Source organism: Salvelinus sp. IW2-2015, linkage group LG14 (assembly GCF_002910315.2).
Source record: "Salvelinus sp. IW2-2015 linkage group LG14, ASM291031v2, whole genome shotgun sequence".
In the NCBI taxonomy this organism is placed as follows: domain Eukaryota; kingdom Metazoa; phylum Chordata; class Actinopteri; order Salmoniformes; family Salmonidae; genus Salvelinus; species Salvelinus sp. IW2-2015.
The window spans coordinates 27,642,601-27,663,792 of record NC_036854.1 but is presented as its reverse complement, the minus strand read 5'-3'; the positions used below and the strand labels follow the sequence as shown (position 1 = coordinate 27,663,792).

Sequence of the window (21,192 nt, the reverse complement as noted above, 5' to 3'; positions counted from 1 at the left end):
AGCCAGAAGAGGACTGGGCATCACTCTGAGCCTTGTTCCTTTCTAGGTTTCTTTCTACCTGGCCAGTGTGTTTCTGCCTCTGCATTGCTTGCTTTGGGCTTGGTATCTGTTAAGAACTTTGCAACTGCTGATGTAAAAAGGGTTTTATAAAATAAATGTAATGACCAATAATATTATTAATTATGTAGGCTATATAAAAGTCATCGTTTACAATATTGAGTAATTAAATTGCAAATTGTAGGCTAGACTATGAATGAATAACTGGATATTTCATAATGCATTGCGAATAGTGATGGACGAAGACTAGGTTACTTTGGTTTACTTTAGGGCATTCAATGAAAATAATCTACTTGTTACATTGTTGCCCCTTTTGTACACAGTAGCTGCAACATTGCAACACTTTGTCGCCATGTATCATTATATAAAGAATAGGCAACTCACGGGATTCCGTAGTCAAACCCCGATGACGAAAAAGTCTCCTGAAACCAGTAACGCTAGCACCCAGAGCTAGCTGCAGCAACATCTCACTATATTTTAGTCAGTAGTATGTTTAATACTCATCTTTGAATTACATTGTTAGCTAGTTTGGACCAGATGGCTGCGAAAATCAACGAGGCGCACGACCACATTGCCAAGGCTGAAAAATAGTAAGGAAATCTTGCTAGCTAGCTGACGTTAGCTAGCCAATTTAGGTTTATTGCTTTTGAGCATTTTATTTCAGTGGGTAGCCAGTTCCATAGTATTAGCTAGTCTATATTGTGAATAGACCCATTTACAACACAAGTAGGAAGGAAATTGTATTTCTAGTTAAACATATGCTATTTAGCTAGCTAGCTAGCCACTCTATACAGGATTGGAAGCCAGTTGAGCTGGCTGGCTAACGTTAGTGTCTTCCTGCGTTGCAGTTATTCCTGACAGTATCACTGCATAAATAATAGGGCGTCCACACCTGTATTAAACCCTATGGTAAATCCATATGAGACAACACTGGTGTTATGTTTTCACTGAATATAATGCCTTTTCCCCCAAAGTTTAAGGACTAGTTTCATGAAATGGAAGCCTGACTATGACAGTGCTGCATCAGAGTACTCAAAAGCAGGTATTGTATTAAAGGCTATTTATTACATTATTCAATACACCTGAAAACATGTTCCCTACTACAACGACTGGTGAGCACTAGCCAAGTAAAACTAAACTCCACGATGTACTTCACATCAACAGAGTTGAGCGGTGACTAGTGTGGGCTGACTGGAGCTCCGACATCACATAAAATAAAGTTTTTGTAAAAACTATAGATTTCATCACCCAAAAAATCGCCCGCAATTACAGTGACAATGTGCTGTGCAATTGTGGGTAGTTTGTTTTGGGTGCTGAAGTTTTTTTTGAACAAAACCTTTATTTTATGTTCTGCTCAACTCTGTTGATGTGATGTACATCGTGGAGTTTAGTTTTACTTGGCTAGTTGGGCAATAACACACTGTCAGTATTATGATGCTAGATTGCACTTAATGTTGCTCAAGTTGTCCAATGACATAGCTATTTATTATAAACTGGGTGGTTTGTGCACTGAATGCTGATTGGCTGACAGCCATGGTATATGAGGTATACCACAGGTATGACTAAACATTTATTTTTACAGCTCTAATTAAGTTGGCAACCAGTTTATAATAGCAATAAGGCACCTCAGGGGTTTGTGATACATTGCTAATATTAGGGGTGCAACTTTGGTTTTAGAAGTGGGGGGGACATAATTCTTATTATTATAAAACATTTTTATCCAGTCGGATAAACATTTCAAACAGCCTACCTGACCACTCGGAGGCGTCCACATGGTCCTAAAGCACACCGTTGCCTCGTTTTGTATCACATTCCAGTGATAAAACTGGGGGGGACAAAAATGCAATTTCAGAATGTGTGGGGGACATGTCCCCAGAGAAAGTTGCGCCCCTGGCTAATATACTACGGCTACGGGCTGTGTCCATGCTCTCTACGTTGTGTCGAACATAAGAACAGCCCTTAGTCGTGGTATATTGGCCATATTCCACACCCCCTCGGGCCTTATTTCTTAATTATAAATGCATAATGAAGCATTCCCTCCTCCATCTTCCAGCTGTTGCCTTTAAAAATGCCAAGATGCTTGAAGAAGCGAAGGAGGCATACCTGCAAGAGGCAGAAGCCCATACCAACAACAAAACGTATCCTTTCAATGCTCACTTCCTATAGCGGGCTAGGCTTATCACACAATTTTAACGACCATGAATGCTTTCGCAGTAGTCTTGTAAATCGCAGACCTAGGGCATTGTTAATGTGGGTGGCAACCCGTCTGCCTAGGGAGACTACTTTCACAGTTTTGACAGTTAATGTAGGGATTTTATATGCTACATTTGAACAATATTGACTACAAATCTCATATAAACATCAATGTTTTCTTTAACTTAACTAAATCTTCAGACTATTCCATGCTGCCAAGTGAGTATGAAAGATCTGTCTCATGTAATGCTATTCATAGAATCCAGATGATGTACAATAGACACTGGTTGGTCTACTTTTGTCTGTATTGGATGTTGCTAAGGAGACATTTCTGTTGCAGAGCACTTGAAGCAGCTGGTATGATGCTTAAGGTTAGTGTTAATGTGATAAACAGTATCTATACTCATACATTGTTATCAGGCATCGGATCAAATTTGCTGTTATTTTTATTCCATAGTTTTAACTCTTTGTTGCCCACTTCAGGATTAATGCCATTGTTGTTAGTCAGACATTTGACACATGACTACTGTTTTAGTTTTACTATTAACTACTTACTGAAGCTAATCATTGACAGACATGTGTTTCTCTCCAGGACATGCAGAGGATACCAGAGGCTATCCAGTACATTGAGAGAGCAAGCATGATGTATGTAGAGAACGGCACACCGGACACTGCAGCCTTGGCCCTCGACAGAGCTGGAAAGTACGTAGCCAATATTGATCATCATAGATGGGCTCTAGAAATTAATTCCCTGTCATCATTGGCATGTCACTAAACGTATTGATGATGCTGATACTTGTTTTTATTCCTTGTTATGATGCTTTTTTTTGTTTTGTTAAATGCGTACCTTTCTTTTTGTGTAGGCTAATCGAATCACAGGATCTAGCAAAAGCAGTGGACCTGTACCAGAAAGCTGCATCAGTGTTTGAGGTACAGCTATATGAGTTCAATATTTGATACTACGGAAGACCAGAAATCATTGTGTTGCTTMCATGCCGCTACCTCGGTTCAGGGCCACATTTGTAGGGATCTCACTTATTGCATGGCACTTATTACATGGCTATATTAACACAGTCCTATTTTATATCGAATACATTATAATGTTGTAACGGTAATGTGATCAAATCAATTGAGGGAGTATTGATATATGGTGAATGCATATTTCTGCAGAACGAGGACCGTCTACGTCAAGCTGTAGAGATGCTGGGGAAATCATCAAGACTGCTCGTCAGGCAACACAAGTAAATTCTCACTTGCTTTACAGATTTTTCTACCTGTCCTAGTCATTCCCTACCCGCTAACTGTGTTTTTGTCCGTCAGGCTTGATGAAGCAGCAGTGTCGATTCAGAAGGAGAAGAACATGTATAAAGAAATAGAGAATTACCCAACGTGTTTTAAGGTGCGTTTAACTTAATTAACCTGATAAAGAAAATTGACTGTGTGTTGAAACCAAATTGTTGCCTGTGTATTTGCTTATCTCCAGAAAACCAGTGCCCAAGTGCTAGTCCACCTTCACAGAAATGACTTCGTAGCAGCAGATAAATGTGTCCGAGAGAGTTACAGGTACTGACCTCACTTTTTTTTCCTTTTTTTTTTTTTTTACCTTTTATTTAACTAGGCAAGTCAGTTAAGAACAAATTCTTATTTACAATGACGGCCTACCCCGGACGATGCTAGGCCAATTGTGCGCCGGATGTGATACAGCCTGGATTCGAACCAGGGACTATAGTGACGCCTCTTGCACTGAGACCACTGTGGCACTCGGGAGCTATACTTTCTAATTAAGCAATAAGGCCAATATATGACGAAAGGTGGAATGATGAAAGGTGGAGTGCCAGGATACAGCTCTTAGCCGTGGTATATTGGTCATATACCACAAACCCCTGAGGTGTCTTATTGCTATTATAAACTGGTTATCAATGTAATTAGAGCAGTAAAAATACATGTTTTGTCATAGCCATGTTATACGGTCTGATATACCATGGCTGTCAGCCAATTAGCATTCAGGGCTCGAACCACCCAGTTTATAATTAAAGACAAATAGGAAAGTAATTGTTATGACTGTTATGTTTGACTAATCATTCTAACCATTACTCCTAGTCTGCCAGGCTTCAGTGGGAGCGAGGACTGTATTGCCTTGGAGCAACTCTTGCAGGGCTACGACGAGCAGGATGAGGACCAAGTGCACCGTGTCTGTAACTCGCCCTTATTCAAGTATATGGACAATGATGTGAGTGTGGTGCCTAGAGCCTACTATGTAACCAACGTTTATTTCAAAGCATGTCATCACGTTTGAGTGTCTACGTTTAAAATTGGTGTTCAGGGGTGTATTTATTAGGCGGATTCTGTTGAAAAACATTTAGTCTGTTACAAAATGTTTTGCAACAAAAACTGTTTACTCTAGGAAGAAAATGCAATGAAACAGGGAGGGAGTGGGACCTTCCTGAATTTGTCGAATAGAAACACTTGTTTTTGTTGCGAAACATTTTCCTTTGGACTAAACTGTTTCCATTGCAAAACGTTTTGCAGCAGAATCCGATTAATGAATACACCCCTCTTTACTGTCTTTCTTGATTACGTTTAAGGACTTTAAAAGGTATGGGATCATGAGCTGTCCTTTCCATATGAAACCTCTCTCCTAGCCACCCCATAGATGCATTTCCAGGCTAGGCTGAGTAATACAAAGTCAGAGAAGTAGTTTATTAATAGACACAATAGCAGTCCAACTGCTTTTTTACCTGCATCACCCCTCTAGACCCCGCTTCCTTGTTGTTTTGTATGATTTATCTTTTCAATTATCCTAATATTCAAGAAATATGTTTCCCAAACCTCTCCTGATCTATTTCTGAAAGAGACACACACACCTGATTCAAACCAACCAAGGGTTTTCTGATTCCTTAGTTAGTTGAATCAGCAAAAACATGTAACTGGCTGGGGGGGGGTACTCAAGGAGAGATTTGGAATACACTCTTCTGAGAAACATATACTGTAGAGACCACTAACTTGCCTTAACCTGAACAATGTGCCAATGGTCTTGCAGTATGCCAAGTTGTCCGTCAGCCTGAGGGTTCCAGGGGGTGGTAAGAAGAAGAAGGCGCCAGCTGCCGATGCTGGGGAAGGAGGAGCAGGTGCCGGAGAGGCTGACGAGGATGAGTATGCTGGTGGGCTATGTTAGCCACAGAACCTGGACTTCATGTCTGGACCAAAACACTTCCTGTTGCCTGTTAGGAGGGGAGTCTGAATCTTCCACAGCCTGTCCTCCCGTTCTGAGCATGTCAGGGGGTTGTGAACTTACCCTCCCATCTCCAGAATCCAAGCAACAACTGCAGGCACTCGGACCATACATGCATAACGAGTTATGCTCAGAACAATAACATAAGCATGGTAACATCAGTGTGGAAAATAATCATATGCTACTCAATCATTTGAATATATATTATTTGTCCCTTTTTGGGTTTACTGTGATTGTAAAATATTGTTTATTTTGCTGCATTTAAAGTGATATAAAATATTAGATTGCTTTTGTTGTATGTGCCTCAGTGGATAGATCAGTGGTGTTTTTTTATCTTTAAATCTACAACCGTATGCAACAAGATACACAGTGTGAAAATATTGATTTGAACATTTAACTGACAATCTAAAAATGCTGTGCCTCAATGATTGATGTGTAAAGGGGTGGATAAATCCATTTCTGAATTTCTATAGTATAAAGTGTTAAAAACAGCTATTTCAGTTGCTATTGTCTGTGTGAAGGCTACACTCATATATGGAATCAAATGAATGTTGAGAAAATAATATAGTGGGTAATTTGGTATAAAGTKATTTATTTTTTTGTTTCGTCAGGATTTCAGAATGCCTTTCTAGTTTTCATATGGTTATGCTTTTTAACCAACTGAAAGATAGAAATGATGATTCCTGTTTACAACTAATCTTAAAATGTGTGTCAAGTATTGTGGAGCATGCAGGCTAGATGTTTGTGGCATGCCCTCTTGTGTTTTTACTGAATCAAGTCAGAATGGAATAAAATGGCAGCACGTCAGCTTTCAAACATGTGCTTTATGTTTAGGTCGCTGAACCACAATAACACCACAAACTGGATTCCTTACACTGTGGAGGTGCACAGACATTATGCATCTTCTTTCTCATGACAAGAAAACAATCTATTCACTTGCACCTTGTATTGCATGGATTTGATGGCCTTGATCACATTTTGGTTGACCGTATGAACTTAACACTAACAATGTAAAAAAAAAAAAAAAGAGAGGGGTTTTCAAGCAATACAGGTTACAAGCTTAAAAAAGAATGGCTGTATTGATGCCCTCCTATTCTCAAATCACAGGTCTTCATAGGGGTTCCATGGACATACTCCATAATATGATAGAAATACTCAATTGTTCATCACATCATCACTGTTTCTCCTAGGTGTCCTACAGGTAAAAAATAAAAACGTATTCCCGTTCTGGTGAGATGATATACATTTCCTGAGAACGACAGCTCCATTGATTACTCTGTAGAAACCTCAACATAACAGCAACAAAGTATCTTAACTTGTTTTCCATGTCACAACCTCTCGCTGTTGTCTTGCTGGAAAAGTCAAAGCACTTCCAGTAGGCTACTGTAAGGGAAAATATCTTGGAGAATACAAGTAGCTAGTGTCTCTGTCGTTGCCCCCTTCTCTTCCGTGTAGCTCAAGATAACATGTCTGTTCAAGTTTACAGCCAGCTATCTGGACAGTATATTGCACAACCCATGGTTCATGGTTCCCAATAGGAAAAAGGCCAGACGTCTGTCTGTCGTCTGTGTCATCTCTAACACACTGACTGACTGATGGCTGCAAATCTTCAGAGATGCACTAAAAAAGTACAAACAAAAAACTGCTTCTGCARTCACCTTTCATGTGTAGGTCACATTGTTTCACTGTAGACTCGATAGGGAGATGGTTCTTATCACAGTCACACCAAAAGACAGGGAGCGCGACAAGCTAGCTTGGAACTTCCTGCAGGATTGTGCTTTTTAAAATAAATCTCATTCTGAGACTTCATGTCTCTGTCGCCCACTAGGTGGCTCTCACTTAGTTTTCTGGTCCCTGGTCCACTTGATCATCGTCTCTGGTGATCGGTACAAGAAGATGAGCTTGGCATATAGGTCTTCCTCCAGCTCCAGCTCGCCCGTCTCTCTGACCAGGAAGATGTCGGTACACAGCTTCAAGATGCGGTCCACGACGGGCAGCTCCTCGAACATGATGGAGTGCGAGATGCCGCTGAAGAACTCGCGCACAAACTTTCCGATGACGAGCACCACCGAGGCGTAGAGACCCATGATCCTGTCGGTGAGCGACGTAACACATTATAAGCCTTGTAATTATACATTATAAAGGCTCATACGTGCTTATAACTAGTAATAAAGCACTATAAATGCAGGATCCCTTTTAGAAAGCAAGACCAGGGTTGTGTCCAGTAGGCACAAAACAAGATCTTGAAACAAGGTGGTACTGCCTCAAGAAATGCTCATTTTCATGTTTCGCTGCTTAACGTTTTACTAAGGTGTGCCTGACTGAAAACAACCCAAGTCACACTGTCAGATATCCTCCACTCACCCATATCCTGCCAGGAAGCCCAGACTGGGCGGGCTGACTTTGTCACTGAACACGTACAGCTGGAGGCCCGCCTCTCTCTTCTTCCCAACCGCCGCACCCCTCATCTGGATCTGTCCTGCCGACGGCTGGTCCACAATCCACCACTCCTGGATCTCTCCACTGCTGTTGTGGGTTCTCTCCAGGGCTAGCAGGATGTTCTTGTAGCTTTTGTCTGAAAGGGAGATAATATCGTTAATGCTACATCAGCAGTCAGTAATAAAAGGGGGATGCTTCAGTTCGAAACAGTGTCAAAATAAGAAATGTAGAAGTGCTAATTTCACATACAATGTAAATTTGTCTATGTACTGTCTATGTACTGTATTTGAATTCTATTCAAGGATTTGTCCATTTTTGTTATTTAACCTTTATTTAACTAGGCAAGTCAGTTAAGAACAAATTATTATTTACAATGACAGCCTAGGAACACTGCCTTGTTCAGCAGCAGAACAACAGATTTTTACCTTGTCAACTCAGGGATTCGATCTAGCAACCTTTTGGTTACTGGCCCAACGCTCTAACCACTAGGCTACCTGCCACCCCAAATTACCTTTCTAGAGGCATTACCTTTCTAGATGCATTACCTTTATAGATGCATTACCTTTATAGAGTTGTTCTATAGGTTTGGCATTGGAGTCACTGGGAGCTCTGAGGAAGCATGGGAAGACTTGTTCTATCACCCTGGGGAAGAGAGGGTAGAAAGAGACCTAAAATAAATATGTCCATAGTGCATTGACATGGTTGGGGTAACTAATTACATTGAATCTGATTACAAAAAAAAAGTACCTGTAATCAGTTATGTTACTAGCAAAAATATTGTAATCAGATTACAGACAAATTTGAATAACCACATGATTACATCTTGGATTACTTTTGAGTTCAGAAAGGATGTTTGCGAAAAAATACATTGACACCTTTTTATTTTCTCAATGACATTAAATTTAGCATTGAAAAAAGGCGCACGTTTAAATTTGTTCCACCTAAGTGAGTCTGAACATAAGTCAGAGACCACCATGATGACACACCAAATTATGACCACCAATCAGAGACCACCATGATGACACACCAAATGATGACCACCAATCAGAGACCACTATGATGACACACCAAATGCATTTGCTGGATCCTTTTTGTCTTCTTCTATTGCATCTTAAGGGGAAAGTAATCCAGAAGTAACTGAAAGTAATCAGATTACATTACTTAGTTTGGGTAATACAAAAGTTACATTACCGCCAAAAAAATTTGCTAACTGTAACGAATTATATTTATAAAGTAACCTACCTCACCCTGTCAAGTGGTTGTATACATTATATAGCATGCCATTTAATAATTAATGATTTATGAAGCATTTATAAAGGCCTTATAAAGGGTTTATGAAGGCTTAATTAAGCCTCAAAAGTTGTAGTCTGTGTTCCTTAGTGAAGTCTACTTACACAGCCTGGTTTCTGGTCCCATTCAGCAGATCTATTAACTCTTGTCGCGTTGTCATATCAAGGTATGTTATATGTTTATCTGTTGCAACTTCAGCTTTGGCTCCAAGACTGAGATTCCTGTCGAAGAGAGAAAAATCGCAATTGCACACAGTACATTGTGGTCACAAATGGTACACCACACATTCTTTCCCACACACATTACTTTGTGAACTCGTAAATATGTTTTTTTCCGGCTCACAGACATTGCAAATGGACAGGTATCTCAACAGATATTTTATGGCTCTAAAGTACTATGTAACCTATGTGTATCTACACAACTATGTCATTTTATCAAGTTCACACAAATCTCTAACGACACAGACACCCTAGAGCGGAACTAATTTATCCATTCAAAATGGAAGCAAGAAACAAATATATTGACTCCCTCCATCCTTGTCTCCCACCCTCTCTGTACGAAATGTTGAATGTTGAGTTGTGCAAGACACTTTTGAGTTTGTGAGTTTAGATTTGGTTCTCTCTCAGATTGTAAGTGAGTGTGTTTCCATGTGTGCAGTCGAGTATTGGTTTGTTTCTCTATGTCCTGGTTGAGTGCAGCGTGCAACGGAAAACGAAAATGAACGTATCTTATTGGGCAGTTCCAGGTTGTCCTTCCCTGTTTCAGTCTGTTTTCTTCCCCTGGTGCCGTGTCACTCTTACCTCTGGATGGTCCAGGACATGGTGACAGGGAAGTATTCCTCCTTGCTGAGAACGTCCATCAGGTTCTTCCTGCTGGGGGGGCTTATGGTCCACAGGGAGTTGGAACTGCCCTCCAGCTCCGCCACAGCCACGTCTGCTGACGTGTAGGCCTCCAGGAACTGCATCGCCGACTACATTGATAGAAGTATTGAAATATTACAACTACTCAAACATACTGTACAACACTTAGATGCACAAAGTCCTGTGTGAGTGGGACAAGACAGGTCTTTGTTATAGTAATACACATTAATTCAATACACAGTAATATATTCAAACCAGAATGTAATAGTAGTCAAACCTATATCATCACACGATATTTGGAAATCCTGAGAAATATCAGAAAAATTTGTTGTATTGTATGGCCTAAAATTATGATTTAGAAAGCAAGCTGTAAAATGGGTGGTCTTCTTACCGGAATGTAGTTGTATGAATTCATGAAGTCTGCAAAATCTGCTTTGCTAATGTCCTTCAGTTGATTTTGCTGGGCACTCATAGTGAAAATGGGCTGAAGGAAGAGATACCAACGTTATAATATTAAAATAGATATAAATGTCTGACAAAAGTCAGTAAAAAAAAGAAAAACATCTACACACCTTCAATCCCAGAGCTATAGATAGCGTTTGGACTGATGTTTCTACCAACATATGCTAACATTGCGCCCAGTGTGAAAAATGGCTGCCGAACTGTCTCTCTATATATGACTGCGGTTTACATGAGTAGCGCTACCTGAAAGCCTCCCAGGGTGATGGTGACCGACACGTCCAGAGGTTTGTTGACCACCCCGGCCACTGACTTGACCAGTGACATGAAGAGCAGCGGGAACCAAACAATGCAGATAAGAAGCATGACGATCAAACCTCCCATCCCATACTTCACCACCTTCTTCTTCTTCTGCCCGCGAGGCTGGGGATACCTCTGGCAAACAACACACATAAAGGAATATAAAAAATATTTTGGGGAAATAAACAATCGACTTTCGTTACAGTTTCTATAAATGTTTTAAAACTTTTGTGCGAACCTACGTAATTGGTGCCCCGTGTGAGGATTGTCCTGCATAAATCTGCTGTATCTCATTTCGACACAGCCTCTTTGACAACATACTATCTTCTTCCACTCTAAGCATCATTCAGATATTGATAGGGAGGTCCTAGAGGAGAACTAACACAGCAGGCCCATGGTCCCTCACCTTCTCTGACATCCTCCAGCACTTGAGGACAAAGATATGGGCGTAGATGTCCTCTACACAGATCCAGCTGGACAGGCTGAGGGTGGTGTCCGTCCACACCCAGTCCATCACCGCTCGCAGCTCCGTCAGGAACGGGACCAGGCGGAACCTGGGAACCAGGACAACGTTAGAGCAATGTTAGGGCAACGTTAGGGCAACAATAGGGCAACGTTATGGCAATAGTAATGAACCAGGCAGCCAGGCAACCAGGCAGCCATTGGTTGCATGTGCCGTCACTGATGAGCAGTGTTGGGATTAGATACTTGGAAAAGTAAAACATTATTTATTACTCGTTACATTTAACAAAAAGTTACTTTAGAAATATTACTTTGCATAGAAAGTAACACGTTATATCACTCGTTACATTACTTTGCATTACTTTCATGAAAAGAATCTCTAAATCTCACCGTTGGACTGTCGGAGGGAGCAAGGCAAGCTGAACGGGCTCTACCATAGACAGGCTACCTACTATCTCAGGTTTGATCACTAGTTTCTCCTTTCATCTGTGGCGATGCTTTCCTGTACTAGTCTACAAGTGCTACACTATCACATGGGCTGSTTAATTAGTCATATATACTGTAAGCTAAACATCTATACCTCTCGAGCCACCAGTTCTGGTTAGACCACATGTCGCAGAGCCAGAGATGTATAGAGGGCACACTTGCCACTAGATGTTGAAGCCCTCTATGGGCTTTGCTATTATAGAAGCGATCAATGGCAAAGATGTGGACCTTCTTTACATTTCTATGGACATTTCTATGGACAAATATCCGCTAACTCGAGAACAAAATGAGGAAACAAGTCGAGATCGGATCATGGAAACATACGCCAAGTAGAGATATGATTCACACGGTGGCGCAGTGATCTAAGGCACTGCATCGCAGTGCTAGCTGTGCCACCAGAGATTCTGGGTTCGAGCCCAGGCTCTGCCACAGCCGGCCGCAACCCGGGAGGTCCATGGGGCGACGCACAATTGGCTCAGCGTTGTCCGGGTTAGGGAGGGTTTGGCCGGCAGGGATATCCTTGTCTCATCGCGCACTAGTGACTCCTGTGGCGGGCTGGGTGCAGTGCATGCTGACCAGGTTGCCAGGTGTACCAGGTTGCCAGGTTTCCTCTGACACATTGGTGCGGCTGGCTTCTGGGTTGGATGTGCAGTGTGGCTAGGTTGGGTTGTGTTTCGGAGGACGCATGKCTCTTGACCTTTGCCTCTCCCGAGTCCGTACGGTAGTTGCAGCCATGAGACAAGACTGTAACTACCAATTGGATACCATGAAAAAGGGGTAAAAAAAATAAAGAGATATGATTCACAAGCGTTACTTGACAAAGTAACTATATTTATATTACCCTGTTTTTAAAAGTAACGCATTCCATTACTAATTAGTCAATCCGTTTACCTAACGCATTATTTTTGTAACGCATTACTCCCAACACTGCTGATGCGGGAGAAATTCATTCATTATTGTATTCTCAATTGGTGATTGTGGTCACAAGTGGCCTGAATAGCACTCACCCTTGGAAGAGGAAAAGATTGAGGTAGTTGTAACTCTTGGTGAGGAAGTTGCCCAGGACGCGGGTGGGGTAGCCACAGCGGATCTGATAGGCCGACAGGCCAAAGTAGATGCACTTGACGAAGTACCACAGCTGGGCCACTGTGTTTTGACTGAACCGTCTAGTGATTGATATGGAAATAATGTTAGCGTGTATTTTCAAAGTAAAACATTATGCGTTACTTACTAATGACGCAACTATTTCGTAAGTATTTAAAATATGTATTTAAAAGAAAGAAGGAGCTGGTTGTGACTAGATTATTACAATGACTCAATAAATACATGTTATTTCTCCACATTCATACCTCTCTGTGACTCCAGGCAGGATGAAGAACATCCAGAAGTGGATGCCGAACACCAGGATGACTTGGAAGATGACTTTTCCCATGACAGTCTTGCGAAGGTAGAGGGCTCGGTCGATGATCATGGTGCCAAACTGGATCAGCACCATCACCAGGAAGGCTTCGGGAACCTGGTCCTCCGACAGGGAGGAAGTGATGTCAGCCGCCGCAGAGTGTTTCTTTTGGGGTACAGGAAGTACTGTTATGTTAGTAAATGTTATGGTATTCATTTGGAAGTTCAAAAGTATTCTTGTCCATTCAGGGACAATTGAAATTCATTACACTGGGTTTCAATCACAAAGACAATGACAGTTTATACCAGAATTTTAGCACTAACATATCATATATCAAACTTACCCCAAATGCCCAGAAGCCGAAGACAATGATGATAAAGTCCACAGTGTCGGCCAGGAACATGAGCACATAGACGTCTGTCACTGCACTGTACTCTGGGTGGATCAGGTTGTAGAAGAACTGACGGATGGGGATGTACATCTCCAGAGTTCTACAGAGAGGCAAAGAAACAATGATCAAATCAAATCAAATTTATTTCTATAGCCCTTCGTACATCAGCTGATATCTCAAAGTGTTGTACAGAAACCCAGCCTAAAACCCCAAACAGCAAGCAATGCAGGTGTAGAAGCACGGTGGCTAGGAAAAACTCCCTAGAAAGGCCAAATCCTAGGAAGAAACCTAGAGAGGAACCAGGCTATGAGGGGTGGCCAGTCCTCTTCTGGCTGTGCCGGGTGGAGATTATAACAGAACATGGCCAAGATGTTCAAATGTTCATAAATGACTAGCATGGTCAAATAATAATAATCACAGTAGCTGTCGAGGGTGCAGCAAGTCAGCACCTCAGGAGTAAATGTCAGTTGGCTTTTCATAGCCGATCATTAAGAGTATCTCTACCGCTCCTGCGGTCTCTAGAGAGTTGAATCTGTTACAGTAAACAAGGTAAACAAAATAAATTAGATACCTTTATGAACGGTTAATGTCGTTTTTATGAACCTTGTAATGTGTATGCATCAAAATCAGATCAGGCTTAGAGATTTACATTGTAGCCACCATTAAACAATTTATTATCCTGGAAAGTGACTGAATAGTAGCCTAATAACAGTAATAAGGCACCTCAAGTCAGTACACCTACTTTTTGACAGTGAAGCTCTTGGCTTTGATGAGCTGCTCTCTGAGTTTCTCCAGGATCATCTCCTTCTTGCTCCTCTGTTGGACACTCAGCACACTGTCCCCTCTCCGCAGGCTGTCCCCTCTCCGCAGACTGTGCCCTCTCCGCAGGCTGTCCCCTCTCCGCAGACTGTGCCCTCTCCGCAGGCCGGGCCGTGAGCTCACACTGTCTGTGGAGTCACCAGGTTTGAGGAGGTTTGGAAGACATAGGGCTCACAGATGATATTGTGTTGGTTCATAATGAAAAGCCTAGATATTTCTCCCAAACATATCTAAGCCCAATAAGGGAGTTACTCTACAGACTTGTGACCTCACCTCCTTTGGAGTAGGCGGAGTGCACGGTGTGCTGGGAAAGGTGGGAGGCGGCGCTGGAGCTCTTGCGGCGCAGCGGGGTGGAGGTGGACATGGAGTGGAATTGTCGGGGGATGCGGGTGCGGACCGACTCCAGCAGGGTGCTGCTGCCCTCCGCGGCCTGCTTCTCCACTGGCCTGGAGCTGGTCCTCTTCTCCCTCTCATGGTGATGCTGCTTGGGGGTTTCCCCCCCTCCTCSCCTGGGGTTGTCCTCATCCCACAGCCCGTGACACTGGAGGTCAAGACCAAGGAATAGGATGGTTAAGCCATTCAGTGTGCTAAATATAACTGTGTATCATTACAGGTAACAAGTCAGAATTAACAACATAGYTAAAGGTGTAGTCCACTTTTTTTTTTAAACCTTATTTTTTGAAAAAAGTTAACTATCCCTTTAAAGGAATAACCATGTACTGTAGCTAATAGGCATCACACCTAGTAAGACTTAGTGGGCACCTTGAGAATAGATCGGTGGAAGAACAGAGCTAGCAGCTGAACCAGATCATAGTGCACGTATCCCTCCCTCTTCTCCACACCGATGATGTTGGGAGGATGGAAGGGTTTGGACTTGTCCAGCTCAATGTTCTGGTTGAAGGGGAAGAAACCAAACTGGAAGAAGTACTTGATCACAATGGTGACCTGGTGGTACAGAGAGAAGGGGAAAAACATTCAAAAACATTTAGCAGCTGCCTGAGTGATAAAATCAAGAAATAGCAACGTTGTCTATCAACACAATTAATTATTGAGTACAGTAACAGAGTATTATTTCCACACATGTTTTAACAAAAACTTCAATTTTCATAGCTGGACAAAGAAAAAAGGGCAAAGCGTCAATACAGGACTAAGATTGAATCCTACTACACCGGCTCTGACGTTCGTCGGATGTGGCAGATCTTCCAAACTATTACGAACTACAAAAGAGCCAGACGGATTACCAGGACGTGTACTCAGAGCATGTGCGGACCAACTGGCAAGTGTCTTCACTGACATTTTCAACCTCTCCCTGACCCAGTCTGTAATACCTACATGTTTCAAGCAGACCACCATAGTCCCTGTGCCCAAGAAAGCGAAGGTAACCTGCCTAAATGACTTTCGCCCCGTAGCACTCACATCGATAGCCATGAAGTGCTTTGAAAGGCTGGTCATGACTCACATCAATACCATCAACACCATCATCCCGGAAACCCTAGACTCACTCCAATTCACATACCGCCCCAACAGATCCACAGATGGCGCAATTGCAATCGCACTCCACACTGCCCTTTCCCACCTGGAAATGAACACCTATGTGAGAATGTTGTTCATTGACTACAGCTCAGTGTTTAACACCAGAGTGCCCACAAAGCTCATCACTAAGCTAAGGACCCTGGGACTAAACACCTCCCTCTGCAACTGGATCCTGGACTTCCTGACTGGTCGCCCCCAGGTGGTAAGGGTAGGCAACAACACATCTGCCACGCTGTTCCTTAACACTGGGGCCCCTCAGAGTTGCGTGCTTAGTCACCTCCTGTACTCCCTGTTCASCCACGWCTGCGTGGCCAAGCACTACTCCAACACCATCATTAAGTTTGCAGACGACACAACAGTGGTAGGCCTGATCACCGACAACGATGAGACAGCCTATAGGGAGGAGGTCAGAGACCTGGCAGTGTGGTGCCAGGACAACAACCTCTCCCTCAACGTGAGCAAGACAAAAGAGATGATTGTGGACTATAGGAAAAGGAGGGCCGAACACGCATGGGGCGTGTTCGGCCGTCACATCGACGGTACTGAAGTGGAGCGGGTGGAGATTTTCAAGTTCCTTGTGTCCACATCACCAACAAACTATCATGGTCCAAACACATCAAGACAGATGTGAAGAGGGCATGTCAACACCTTTTCCCCCTCAGGAGACTGAAAAGATTTGTCATGGGTCCCCAGATCCTCAAAAAGTTCTACAGCTGCACCATCAAGAGCATCCTGACCGGTTGCATCACCGCCTGGTATGGCAACTGCTCTGACTGTAAGGCGCTACAGAGGGTAGTACGTATGGTACATCACTGGGGCCAAGCTTCCTGCCATCCAGGACCTATTTATTAGGCGGTGTCAGAGGAAGGCCCAAAAAATTGTCAAAGACTCCAGTCATCCAAGTCATAGACTGTTCTCTCTGCTACCGCACGGCAAGGGTTACCAGAGCGCCAAGTCTAGGTCCAAAATGCCCCTTAACAGCTTCTATCCCCAAGCCATAAGACTGCTGAACAAATAATCAAATGGCCACCTAGACAATTTACATTGCCCCCCCCCCCTTGTTTGGTACACTGCTGCTACTCGCTGTTTATTATTATGCATAGTCACTTTGCCCCTACCTACTTGTACAAATTACCTCGACTAACCTGTACCCCGGAACATTGACTCGGTACCGGTACCCCTTGTTTATAACCTTGGTATTGTTATTTTATTGTGTTACTTTTTTAATAAATGTTTTTACTTTAGTTTATTTAGTAAATATTTTCTTAACTCTATTTCTTGAACTGCATTGTTGGTTAAGGGCTTGTAAGTAAACATTTCACGGTCAGTTGTTTCGGTATTCGGCGCATGTGACGAATAAAATGTGATTTGATTTGAAATACATTCATGAAAACAATTAAATGGAAATCATAAAGGGATGGTTCACCTTAATATTTTGGGTGAACTCTCTTTTTAAAACTGCAAAGGACCAGGGGTCAAGGCAGATTTACATTGATGAGAGCCTGACTAATGTCTAACTTGGCTTGTTTAGTTATAACTAGTTACCCGGCTAATCTAATTTGAATGATGCATCAACACCTGATAAACACAGGACCGGCTTTGTATTCCACCTGCCACTGTTTGTGGAAGGATGTGGACTGTGGTGTGAGAGGATGACAGAGGCTCGCCTCGTAGGACGCTGTTATTGACTACTGCCGAGGACTGGTGGTCTCTCAGGTGCTTATAGCACCCAGGTGGGTGCTACACTTTCGGTGGTGGAAGTTGCAGCCTACCTACAGAGGAGGAGTAGCTGTGAACTGGTGTTGTCTGAGGATGTCTGACAGATGTTTCTCCCTCCCTGGCTGCACCATCGCTGCCACCTCCTCTCAAGTTACTCCTGTACTGAACTGCATTATGGAAGACCATCTCCCATGAACTGCACGCTTCCTGAATGTATCTTTAGTTTTTTTTAAAGCGACTGATATTCTGCATAAAAACCGCTTTATAAAATACAGTTGAAGTCGGAAGTTTACATAAAACCTTAGGCAAATACATTTAAACTCAGTTTTTCACAATTAGTGACATTTAATCATAGTAAAAATTCCCTGTCTTAGGTCAGTTAGGATCACCAGTTTATTTTAAGAATGTCAAATGTCAGAATAATAGTAGAGAGAATGATTTTTTTCAGCTTTCATTTCTTTCATCACATTCCCAGTGGGTCAGAAGTTTACATACACTCAATTAGTATTTRGTAGTATTGCCTTTAAATTGTTGAACTTGGGTCAAACGTTTCGGGTAGCCTTCCACAAGCTTCCCACAATACGTTGGATGAATTTTGGCCCATTCCTCCTGACAGAGTTGGTGTAACTGAGTCAGGATTGTAAGCCTCCTTGCTCGCACACACTTTTTCAGTTCTGCCCACAAATTTTCTATAGGATTGAGGTCAGAGCTTTGTGATGGCCACTCCAATACCTTGACTTTGTTGTCCTTAAGCCATTTTGCCACAACTTTGGAAGTAGGCTTGGGGTCATTGTCCATTTGGAAGACCCATTTAACTTCCTGACTGATGTCTTGAGATRTTGCTTCAATATATCCACATAATTTTCCCTCCATCATGATGCCATCTATTTTGTGAAGTGCATCAGTCCCTCCTGCAGCAAAGCACCCCAACAATATGATACTGCCAACCCGTGCGTCACGGCTGGGATGGTATTCTTTGGCTTGCAAGCCTCCCCCTTTTTCCTCCAAACATAACGGTGGTCATTATGGCCAAACAGTTCTATTTTTGTTTCATCAGACCAGAGAACATTTCTCCAAAAAGTATGATCTTTGTTCACATGTGCAGTTGCAAACCGTGGTCTGGGTTTTTTATGGCGGTTTTAGAGCAGTGGCTTCTTCCTTGCTGAATGGCCTTTCAGGTTATGTCGATATAGTCCTCGTTTTACTGTGGATATAGAAACTTTTGTACCTGTTTTCTCCAGCATCTTCACAAGGTCCTTTACTGTTGTTCTGGGATTGATTTGCACTTTTTGCACCAAAGTATGTTCATCTCTAGGAGACAGAAGGCGTCTCGTTCCTGAGCGGTATGACGGCTGCGCGGTCCCATGGTGTTTATACTTGCGTACTATTGTTTGTACAGACGAATGTGGTACCTTTAGGCGTTTAGAAATTGCTCCCAAGGATGAACCAGACTTGTGGAGGTCTACAATTTTTTCTGTCTTGGTTGATTTATTTTGATTTTCCCATGATGTCAAGCAAAGAGGCACTGAGTTTAAAGGTAGGCCTTGAAATACATCCACAGGTACACCTCCAATTGACTCAAATTATGTCAATTAGCCTATCAGAAGCTTCTAAAGCCATGACATAATTTTCTGGAATTGTCCAGAAAAAAGGCACAGTCAACTTAGTGTATGTAAACTTCTGACCCACTGGAATTGTGATACAGTGAATTATAAGTGAAATAATCTGTCTGTAAACAATTGTTGGAAAAGTTACTTGTGTCATGCACAAAGTACATGTACTAACAGATTTGCCAAAACTATAGTTTGTTAACAAGAAATGTGTGGAGTGTTTGAAAATGACTTTTAATGACTCCAACCTAAGTGTATGTAAACTTCCAACTTCAACTGTAACTATCCAGTATTATTTATTCATAATGTGCTTCTGTGTGTTAATACCTCTGTGTAGACGATAGCGGTCATCCAGAAGCGTTTGCTGGGCCTGGGGACAGACAGCATGGCCCAGAGGAAGATGAAGATGGGAAGGACGAGCGTGGCCACAGACGCTGAGATCATGTGGTTGAGAATGATGACCAGGAAACACACCATCTCTGAGTGGGCCACCAGCATGTTGTACAGAGCATAGAGCAGCTGCAGCAGTGCCGGCTGATCGCCGTAGAAATGCTCTGAATCCTCCAACTCCTCATCGTAGAACATCCTAAGGGAGAGAGGGGAGAGAGAGAAAGAGGGGGGGAGAGGGGCCGATTGAGAGGAGAGAGAGAGGGAGGGAGAGAGCGATAGAGAGAAAGAGAGAGAGAGAGGAGAGAGAGGGGGAGAGAGAGGGGGCGAGAGAGAGAGAGAGAGAGAGAGAGGGAGAGAGAGAGAGAAAGAGAGGAGAAAGACAGAGGAGAGAGAGAGGAAGAGAGAGAGGGGGAACGAGAGAGAGAGGGAAAGAGAGAGGGAGAGACCGGGAGAGAGAGAGAGGAAGAGAGATAGGGTCTAAAAATTCTAAATCCTTTAGAATTGTCAAACAAACTAATCTTTAGCCTTGACTGGATCTCGATGTTGGGCTTTCTAATAGCTGAGAGATTAGTATTTTAATTGGCAATGCAAGACAAGCTGCGATAAAATACAATACCTATTGCGTAGCAGATCGCTGGCCGTCAGCTCGTGGGTGAGCGAGGGAAACGTGCCACTCGTGACGCCCGACAGAAAATCAGACTTCTCGTCAGGCGTCACCACAACCAACCTCTTCTTATGATGGGCCCTAATGGATGAGGCCCGTTCCTCCCTGACCAAGCCTGTAGCTCTGCTGTACGAGTCCCCCTCCCTGACCAGGCCCGTGGCCCTGGTGTACGAGGCCCCCTCACTGTCCAGGCCCGTGGCCCTGGTGTACGAGGCCCCCTCCCTGTCAAGGCCTGTAGCTCTGCTGTATGAGGGGGGGATGTCTGTGTCTGTGGGGGTGGTACTGGGGAGGTCTGCCTGGTAGAGCTGGAGCTCACTGTGGTGGGCGTAGCACGGTCCTCTCTCGCACCCTGTCTGTTTGCCTTCCAGGACGCTGTCCCTACTGTCCCAGTCCATACCCCTGGACCTGGAGAGAAGAACCCCCTCATGTTCCATGTACAGCCCCATGGAGGTGGAGGTGGATGGGGTCTCAGTGTAGGAGGAGTGGGAGTCTTGGAGGTCCTGGTCTGGCTCCTCTCCTGTCTCCTCGATGGTGTCGGTGGTCCCCTGGTGGGAATAGAGGGCTGTACACTGGGTGTGCTCACTAGTGGGGAGAGAGAAGCAAGAGAAAGGAGTGTTCATGTTCTGGAACTCATCTGTTCCACGACTCTTCATTTCAGTATTACTAGTCAATAATCCACATACTGTGTACCTACTGTACAGTCGTGGCCAAAAGTTTTGAGAATGACACAAATATAAATTTTCACAAAGTTCTGCTGCCTCAGCTTGGTATGATGGCAATTTTCATTTATACGCCAGAATGTTTATGAAAGTGATCAGATGAATTGCAAAGTCCCTCTTTCCTATGCAAATGTAGAAGCTGCAATCCCCCCAGAATCTCTCTCTTGTTG

At 43.1% G+C, this 21,192-nt stretch overlaps 2 protein-coding genes across 2 annotated transcripts in view; one reads left to right on the top strand and one right to left on the bottom strand.

The window, feature by feature from the left end:
- Positions 1 to 297: 297 nt before the first annotated feature.
- LOC111972777 (gamma-soluble NSF attachment protein) lies at positions 298 to 6,289 on the top strand. The gene is made up of 12 exons (XM_023999848.2): positions 298 to 647; positions 1,032 to 1,099; positions 2,111 to 2,195; positions 2,452 to 2,469; positions 2,591 to 2,621; positions 2,843 to 2,952; positions 3,114 to 3,180; positions 3,421 to 3,491; positions 3,571 to 3,649; positions 3,734 to 3,813; positions 4,351 to 4,480; positions 5,291 to 6,289. Exons 1-12 carry the CDS (start codon positions 595 to 597, stop codon positions 5,423 to 5,425), a joined length of 927 nt encoding a protein of 308 aa, XP_023855616.1. The 5' UTR covers positions 298 to 594; the 3' UTR covers positions 5,426 to 6,289.
- Positions 6,287 to 21,192, bottom strand: part of LOC111973502 (piezo-type mechanosensitive ion channel component 2-like) — a 221,509-nt gene continuing 206,603 nt past the window's right edge. Inside the window, 16 exon segments of the mRNA XM_070446791.1 lie at positions 6,287 to 7,573; positions 7,847 to 8,057; positions 8,484 to 8,563; positions 9,316 to 9,432; positions 10,012 to 10,181; positions 10,463 to 10,555; positions 10,777 to 10,965; positions 11,237 to 11,384; positions 12,786 to 12,944; positions 13,128 to 13,342; positions 13,521 to 13,668; positions 14,311 to 14,515; positions 14,661 to 14,928; positions 15,150 to 15,332; positions 19,577 to 19,835; positions 20,256 to 21,002. Of these exon segments, the coding sequence (XP_070302892.1) occupies positions 7,318 to 7,573; positions 7,847 to 8,057; positions 8,484 to 8,563; positions 9,316 to 9,432; positions 10,012 to 10,181; positions 10,463 to 10,555; positions 10,777 to 10,965; positions 11,237 to 11,384; positions 12,786 to 12,944; positions 13,128 to 13,342; positions 13,521 to 13,668; positions 14,311 to 14,515; positions 14,661 to 14,928; positions 15,150 to 15,332; positions 19,577 to 19,835; positions 20,256 to 21,002 (3,448 nt within the window). The 3' untranslated portion in view covers positions 6,287 to 7,317.